General features: G+C 55.5%; 2 protein-coding genes across 2 annotated transcripts in view; both read left to right on the top strand.

Moving 5' to 3' along the window:
* The first annotated feature begins 62 nt into the window (after nucleotides 1–62).
* IK (IK cytokine, down-regulator of HLA II) lies at nucleotides 63–7,497 on the top strand. The gene is made up of 19 exons (XM_017726552.1): nucleotides 63–196; nucleotides 413–505; nucleotides 895–954; nucleotides 1,445–1,612; nucleotides 1,696–1,810; nucleotides 2,017–2,087; nucleotides 2,197–2,243; nucleotides 2,468–2,631; nucleotides 2,751–2,859; nucleotides 3,265–3,304; nucleotides 3,684–3,909; nucleotides 4,156–4,174; nucleotides 4,632–4,710; nucleotides 4,964–5,044; nucleotides 5,582–5,639; nucleotides 5,984–6,072; nucleotides 6,387–6,495; nucleotides 7,074–7,108; nucleotides 7,268–7,497. Exons 1-19 carry the CDS (start codon nucleotides 78–80, stop codon nucleotides 7,293–7,295), a joined length of 1,710 nt encoding a protein of 569 aa, XP_017582041.1. The 5' UTR covers nucleotides 63–77; the 3' UTR covers nucleotides 7,296–7,497.
* A 9-nt stretch (nucleotides 7,498–7,506) lies between these two features.
* Nucleotides 7,507–7,981, top strand: part of WDR55 (WD repeat domain 55) — a 5,333-nt gene continuing 4,858 nt past the window's right edge. Inside the window, exon 1 of the mRNA XM_017726528.1 lies at nucleotides 7,507–7,529. Coding sequence (XP_017582017.1) covers nucleotides 7,507–7,529 — 23 coding nt within the window. The remainder of the gene's footprint in view (nucleotides 7,530–7,981) is intronic.

Here is a 7,981-nt window from a genome sequence, read left to right as displayed (position 1 = left end):
GGCTGGGATCCACCTCGGAGCTGCAGGTGGATACTGCTCCCTTCTTGGTTTCTGAACGGGGCCCGGCTGGGAGTGGAATGAGGCCATGCAGGCAGTGTCTGAGATCTTTCTCTCTCTCCTGTCCCCCAGATGAGCCGTTCTCCAACCCCCTGGCCCCTGATGGCCACGATGTGGACGACTCACACTCGTTCCACCAGTGAGTACAGCACTGGGGCGGGACTGGACCAGCATAGTGGGACCCCAGGCTAATTCCTACTGAGAAGCTGGAAGTCACTGGTGCACTGCAGCCTTTGGGCTCCATCCACGGGCACCTGGTGCCCATCTCGGTCACACAGGACCTGCTCTCCTCCAAAGCTGCCTGGCACCAAATCTCTTTGGAAACGATCATTTCTGTTCCCTTCCTCCCTTGCAGATCCAAGCTGACCAATGAAGACTTCAGGAAGCTTCTCATGACCCCGCGGGCTGCACCAACATCTGCACCACCCTCCAAATCTCGCCACCATGAGTGAGTAGGGCTCTGTTTCACAGGTCTGTGGGACAATCCCTTTCCCTTTGGGTCTCAGCTCTCAGTGCTCACCCTCTCCCCTGCACTCTGCAGGGGAGTATCTACAGAGGCTTTTGCCAATGAGTGTGAGAAGTGGAGAAGCAGGTGGGTCAGAGCTGCTGTGGATAACAGAGCGAGGCTTCATGGCTGTTAAGGCATTTTGTGCAGGAGACAGATTTGGTTCAGTGAAAATCAATCTTTTCCCTTCCTCTCCCTGCTGACAGTGTGAGAGACTGTTCTGTTCCATTTCTGAGTAGCTCGGTGCTCTGCTGTGTCTGAGGGACTGTTCTCTCCACCTGCCACCCATGTGGCTCTGCAGACTGTACATGTGTTTTCTCGCCCTTCTCCAGGATGCCCCGGGAGTACAATGAAGATGAAGATCCAGCTGCTCGCAGGAGGAAGAAGAAAAGGTAAGTGGGGAAAGAGATGCAGCAGAACTTGTCATTATACAGCATGCCTGCCCGTGGAAGCAATTCTCATCTCTTGAGCTCCCAAAGAGGGCCTGGAGTGGATTATTTTGGAGCTTTGAAGCTCAGCCTGAGGAACTGTCACTGCTTGTGGCAGGGCAGCAGTAGGGTGGGGCTGAAGCTGCACCTCCAGAAGGAGCAGGAGAGGCCCTGTGGGTGTCTGGCAGAGCAGGGCAGTGGTGGGACATTTGCTGATCACTGTGTCCTCTGGGGCAGGGCTGCACAGCAGAGCTGCACTGGATCCCTTCCCTTTGGAAGGGAGGATGGAGCTCCTCCTTAGTCGGCCTCAGTACAGCAGTTCCCATGGTGCTCTAATGTGTTTTTGGGGAAGGGGTTTGGAGCAGAACAGGTGTATGTGAGGCCTCAAGGACTGTTACCTGACCTCATAAACATGAACGGGTCACTCTTAACCCTGAGTTGTTTTCCACCCCAGCTACTATGCGAAGCTGCGGCAGCAGGAGATCGAGCGTGAGAGGGAACTGGCTGAGAAGTACCGGGATCGAGCCAAGGAGAGGAGAGATGGAGTGAACAAGGACTACGAGGAGACAGAGCTGATCAGCACCACTGCCAACTATAGGGCTGTGGGGCCCACAGCTGAGGCGTACGTGAGCTGAGGTGGGGCCTCGGCTCGCCAGGCTGATCTGGGGGGGCTGGCCCTTAACTGGCTCTGTTCTCATTGCACAGGGATAAATCTGCTGCGGAGAAGAGGAGACAGTTGATCCAGGAGTCCAAGTTCTTGGGTGGTGACATGGAGCACACTCACTTGGTGAAGGGTCTGGACTTTGCGCTATTGCAGAAGGTGAGTGCAGATAATAGCATGCTGCTCTTCTGCCCTGTCCTCTCCCACAGACACACAAGATGGGTGTAACCACTTGGTCTTGGCAGCGTGGATTTCCCTTCCTGGGAAGGGTTGCTTCAGGGTTGAGGAGCTGGTGGAAGTGGGCTCAGAGATGCGCAGCAATGGTATGGGTTGGGCTGTAACGTGTGGATTTACTCTGCATCCAGGTCCGGGCTGAGATTGCCAGCAAGGAGAAGGAAGAGGAGGAAATGATGGAGAAGCCCCAGAAAGAAACGAAGTGAGTGACTGAACATTTTGCATTCCTGAGTGCAGCTGCCTCCCAGAGAGAAGGATGCAGAGGAGACATTTGCTCGGCTCTAATACTTCTGGTTTCTGTTTCTGTTTAGGAAAGATGAAGATCCTGAGAACAAAATTGAATTTAAGACCCGACTGGGTAAGACTGTGTGGATGTGGCTGTTCCCTACCTTGTCTGTGTTGTGAACATGGGAGAAATCCTGGAGGGTGAATGGAGGAATGAAAACCATTGGAGGGGGAGAGTCCTGAATTTGAGGCCTGGAGGAAGTGTGTCTTTAGGAGGAGATTCTCGTGTTGCTGATAACCTAACATGCTTCACTTTGGGCTTGTCCTCTGCTTTCCCACACTTTGCCTTCTGTCCAGGCCGCAACATTTACCGCATCCTGTTCAAGAACAAGACCTATGAGCGGAACGAGCTGTTCCTGCCAGGCAGGATGGCCTATGTGGTCGATCTGGATGATGAGTATGCCGACACCGATATCCCCACCACGCTGATCCGCAGCAAGGCTGACTGCCCCACCATGGAGGTACCCAGCTGGCCTCCAGCCTGCTTCACCTAGCTGCTCTGAATCGGCCAGAGCAGGTTTTTCTAGGAGGGGCTCCCTGTCAAGGGAGCAGGATGCTTCCTTGTGGCTTTCCCTTTCAGGCACAGACCACGCTGACCACCAACGACATTGTCATCAGCAAGCTCACGCAGATCCTGTCCTATCTCAGGCAAGGCACCCGCAACAAGAAGCTCAAGAAGAAAGACAAAGGTAGGGAGATGAAAGGAAGCAAGTAATAGGAGTTTAGTGCTTGGAGCGTATCCCAAGGGAATGGGATGTGTTTTGGTTTGTGGCATTCCCCTGTGCCATGAGGCAGTGGACTTGGAGAACAGTGATTTCCTGAGTGCTGTGTCCTGAAGGCAGGAGCACGCGGGACAGGCTGCTGGGAAATTAGAGCTGTGAGGGTACTTCATGGTGCTCTGCTCTTCCTGGTGAAGGCCCAGTTCCTTGGAGAAATGTCCCCTCTTGGGGAGGGACACAATGGCTTCCTGGGGGGGCTGAGTATGATGTGACATCCTCCAGGCTTGCCACTTCTGCAGCTTGGAACCTGGACTGGGGAGCAGCACAGGGGGCGGAGTGGGTGACGTGTGTCTCACTGCTGTTGTGTCCTTGCAGGGAAGCTGGATGAGAAGAAGCCTCCTGAAGCTGATATGAAGTAAGTGCCTCCCTGCCCTCAGGCTATGGGGTCACAGCTCTGTCCCTTAGGGGATGTCTTTTTGGCCCACCACATTTAGAGGGGGCTGAATTTGGAGTTGCTGGACCTGCAGTTTGTAGGACAAGGCTGGAGGCAAGCTCTGGTTTGGATTTCAGGCTTGAGGCAGGTGAGGGCTCACTGTTGCCCTGGACCACAAGACTCAGGTCCTGGAGCAGAAGGGAGCAGAAGTGCAGTGATGCCTCTGACAGATGTGGAAGCCACTTCCATATCTGGTGTCCTTAGCTCTCGGTGCTGGTCCTGTGTGCTTCAGGTCACAGGGAGGTGGTTATGGCCTCTCCTCCTGCAGGGCACGTAACTCCAGGCTCTTTTCCACTTGTAGCATCTTTGAAGACATTGGGGATTATGTGCCCTCCACTGCCAAGATGCCACGGGACAAGGAAAGGGAGAGGTACCGGGAGAGAGAGCGTGACAGGGACCGGGAGCGTGACCGGGACCGAGAACGTGACAGGGACCGGGAGCGCGAGAGGGACAGGGAGCGTGACCGGGAGCGCGAGGAGGAGAAGAAGAGGCACAGCTACTTTGAGAAGCCCAAAGCTGATGATGAGGTGAGTCTCTGCTTGAGAAGGACTGTCCCACCTGATCTCTGCCCTTTGTGGGGTTGGGGGGCTGTGGGTGTCTCTGGTTGTGCCCCTACACGTGCCAGTGTCAGCTCTTGCTGAGCTCTGCCTGTCCCCAGGGCTTGCTGGGTGCTTGTCCTCTCCCTCAGCAAGTGAGGCAGCACTGGCACCGCCTGTAGGGTTTGTGGTTCAGCTCTGTGTGATCGACACTGTGTCTCTCCTTTTTCTTTGCAGCCCACAGACATCGACAAAGGTGAGTCAAGTGGCGTGGACACCTGAGAGGGATAGGGATAGGACAAGGGGGAATGGTTTTAAACTAAAAGAGGAGAGATTTAGATTAGATATTAAGAAGAAATTCTTCCCTGTGAGGGTGGTGAGGCCCTGGCACAGGATGCCCAGAGAAGCTGTGGCTGCCTCATCCCTGGAAGTGTTTAAGGACAGGTTGGACAGGGCTTGGAGCAGCCTGGCATAGTGGGAGGTTGGAATGATATGGGTTTCAAGATCCCTTCCAACACAAACCGTTGTAAGATTCCAGGTCTCCTGGGATCAGCCCACCTCATCAGTGCCAAACTGTCTTGCTCCCCCTCTTGTACCTCACCTGCAGCTTGTCCTGCCTGTTACTGTGTCCCAAAGGGACTCTGCCTAGCCCCAGTGTTCTGCAGTGAGCTGTTCTTATCCCAAAATATAACCTGCTGCTTTCTCTACCCCAGGACCTGGCTCAGCCAAGGAGCTCATCAAGTCCATCAATGAGAAGTTTGCTGGAGCTGCTGGCTGGGAGGGAACAGAGGCATATCCTTTACTGTCTGTGCCAGCCTGGCTGGCTGTGGGGCTGGGCTTGCAGGCACAAGCACATCTGAAGGGCTGTCCTGCCTCACCTGGTAGCAGGGAAATGCTGCCCAAGCCTTGCTTCTCCTACACCAAACAAAAGCTCTGCACCCCCTGATTTGGTTGTGTTGGGACAGGAGAGCATTTTCCAGCTGGCTGTGCCCAGCCTGTAGCTGTAGGGATCAGCTCATGTGGTGCTTTCCTTAACTGCTGCCACTTTGAAGAAGCCAGAAGACAAGAAGCAGCTGGGAGACTTCTTTGGCATGTCCAACAGCTATGCTGAGTGCTACCCTGCCACGTAAGGAACAGCGGGAAACTGTGGGGTGGGAGCGGGGTGTGCCGAGGGGCTGCTGTCCTCTGGCAGCAAGAATTTGAACATCAGCCCCACTACTTGTAGTGGGAGTAGGCCTGGCCTTGTCTGTGGGAACAGCTGACCAGTAAAATGATCCCAAGCCCTTGATTCAGGCTTTTCTTAGCTGCTGTCTGCTGTAAGTGGCTGCCTGGAGCCTGCTGTCCCTCAGAGCTAGGAGGAGGCTGAGGTGGCTAGGAATCTGCTGGATTCCCTGTTAAATCCATGTGGTTGTGGAGCTCTGGCCTCCCTCAGTGGAAGAGGAACAGCTTTCAGCCTGCAGAGTCATCCTGGAAGCATTTCCAACCTTTGATGCCCTGTGGTATAGGTCACCTGCAGGGCTTGCAGCTGGGGGCACTTGCCTCTGGTCCAGGAACTGAGTGTGTTTGGTCCGAGGCCATGAGACATGACTTCCACCAGCTCTGAGGTCCTGAGCTACATCTCATGGACCCACTCTGAACCCTTTCCTTGTTTTTTTCCCCCCAGAATGGATGATATGGCTGTGGACAGTGATGAGGAGGTGGACTACAGCAAAATGGATCAGGTGTGTTGCGAGCAGCCAGTAAAGTAGGTGTTAATGCTGGCTGAGAGGATCCCATGGGAAAAAAGCAGCACTGGAGCTGGGTGCTGAGTGAGCTTTGGGGTTTGCTGATCAGCTCCCTGTTGTATCAGGGAGAAAACCTGTCACTGGCACTTGACCCAGAGGTGCTGGCAGGCGTGCTACTCTGTTCTGACTCCCTTTTCCATGAAATCTCCTGTCTGGAGCTACTTGGGGAAGGGATTTGGGGCTGGTGGGAGATGGAGCCTCATGGCTGGGTGTGCAGGGCTGTGTGAGAAGCCCTCCCAGCAGCAACTGAGGAGCCGCTCTGAGTCGTTCTCTCCCTGCAGGGTAATAAGAAGGGGCCTCTGGGCCGCTGGGATTTCGACACACAGGAGGAGTACAGCGAGTACATGAACAACAAGGAGGCTCTGCCCAAGTGAGTGCAGCCCTCAGGAAGGGCCAAGCAAGGGTTCTGGGTGGGATGGCCCCGCTGGCCAAACCTGGGTGCTGGGGCAGCTTAAAGCAAGCTGGGGGCTCCCTTATGAGGACCTGAGGAGGAGCTGTGGGTCCTGGGCCTGGTGGTTTGTTTTTGCTCTTAGTGTTGCTCTTGAGGACTCCAGCCTCCTGAGCTGCCTTCAGGGGCTCAGGCCAACTCTGGAGCATGTGCTCATGGCTGGGGAGATGTGTCCCTTCCTCTGGCAGGCTGTGGCTCCCCTGTGAGTCCTGAGCCATGTCTTGCTCCTTCTCCAGGGCAGCCTTCCAGTACGGCATCAAGATGTCTGAGGGACGCAAAACGCGCCGCTTCAAGGAGACGAACGACAAGGCGGAGCTGGACCGGCAGTGGAAGAAAATCAGCGCGGTGAGGGCCCGAGCTGGGCTGGGGCTGCTGAGCCGGGAGCTGCCAGCATGGCCCAGGACAGCTCCCACCCAGTCCTGCCCTCGCTGTCCCAGTCATGGCTCTTCATGTGCTGCCAGTGTGTGTGGGCAGGAGGGCTGGCTCTTTACCAACTGGATTTGCTCCTTGCAAGAGCCTTGGCTAAGTATTTGGGGCTTCAGTATTGCAGAGGAATCTGGAGCTGCATTTGGAACAGCCCCAGTCAGGGGCTTTTTGCTCTGGGCTGTGCAGCAGCTGAACATGCCCCAAACCATTAGTTTGGAGCCATCCAAAGGGGATGGGAGGGGACAGGACATGTTTAGTGGCTTCATTTGCCAACTGGCAGAGCTGGGGGTTGTCCTGGCAGAGTGAGCAGTATGGGATGGGCTGGGGAAGGTGAGAACCAACGGTCTGTGGTGGCCAGAAAGGAGCAAAGAGGGAACAGGCCAAGCTTCTCCAGCTGTAGCTCCTTCAGCTCACTCTGGCCTGGCTACAGCTCTCCCCGGGTGTATCTGGCACGCTCCAGCCCCTCTGGGTAACAGGACTTTGTGCTTTCTCTGCAGATCATCGAGAAAAGGAAGAAGTTGGAGGCTGATGGGTTAGTACAGTTGTCTCTGCTTGTGGCTCCCCTGTTGGGATTCCCATACCTTCTGTGGTGTGGAAATGGGGATCTCAGTGCTGAGCCCTGGATGGGTGAGTGGTTGACCTGCCTGCCCTGCATTCTCACCACTCTCCTGCCCCTCTCTCTCTCTTCCAGGGTTGAGGTGAAACGTCCCAAGTACTGATGCCTCCTGTGTTTCTTCCTCCCTCTCCTGGAAGCCTGGCCTGCTGGGAGCTGCCCTCCTGGAGCGTGCTGGTGTGCTCTCCTTGCCCCACACACCGTCCACTTTCTGCTCAGGGCTGGGGAGCTCTTTCCTCCCTCTGCTCTTTGCTGCAGAGCCTGTGCTGTGTAAATGTTGTAGCCGTAATAAAATCACATCAAATTTGTGTGTGAGCATGTTTGTGTGTGCAGAGAGGAGGTAGGTGCCTGTGCACATTCTGGCGTCCTTCGGAGAAGCAGGGATGCTAGCACTCCTGGTGCTGACAGGGCAAACTGTGGCTCAGTGCATTTATTGTGGGAGCCTTTTGGGCTGGGGGCAGCAGCAGCCCTGGATAAAATTAACAAGTCTATTTGGGGACAATAATCCCAGCTGAACATTCTGTGCCTCGGGGCAGGAGGAAGAAATGGGACCCTCAGCTCGGGTAATGCAAGTGGATTGAACTGAAGCAGAGGATATGCAAGCTACTCCAAGTGCTGGCAGAAGGCTGCTCTGGGTCTGTGATGGGGCCAGCATCAGCCAAAACTTGTTGCCGCAGTGCAGGGACAGCAGGGAGCTGGGATCGCCCCTCGGAGCGGGGGCGCTGCCGGTGGTTCCTGGCTGGGCTGGGGTCTCTAGGGGGGCCCTGAAGGCCCCAGACCCTGCCGGGGGCC

This window comes from Corvus brachyrhynchos, unplaced genomic scaffold (assembly GCF_000691975.1).
Source record: "Corvus brachyrhynchos isolate BGI_N302 unplaced genomic scaffold, ASM69197v1 scaffold262, whole genome shotgun sequence".
NCBI lineage: Eukaryota > Metazoa > Chordata > Aves > Passeriformes > Corvidae > Corvus > Corvus brachyrhynchos.
The sequence above is the reverse complement of the archived record's forward strand: the minus strand, read 5'-3'. Positions and strand labels throughout refer to the sequence as shown.

Excerpts from the sequence above, each read along its gene's own strand:
- IK (XM_017726552.1), top strand. The coding sequence starts at position 78 with ATGAGGCCATGCAGGCAGTGTCTGAGATCTTTCTCTCTCTCCTGTCCC. Across the intron at positions 506-894 it reads TCCAAATCTCGCCACCATGA|GATGCCCCGGGAGTACAATG; the intron begins GTGAGTAGGGCT and ends GCCCTTCTCCAG. Across the intron at positions 955-1,444 it reads CGCAGGAGGAAGAAGAAAAG|CTACTATGCGAAGCTGCGGC; the intron begins GTAAGTGGGGAA and ends TTTCCACCCCAG.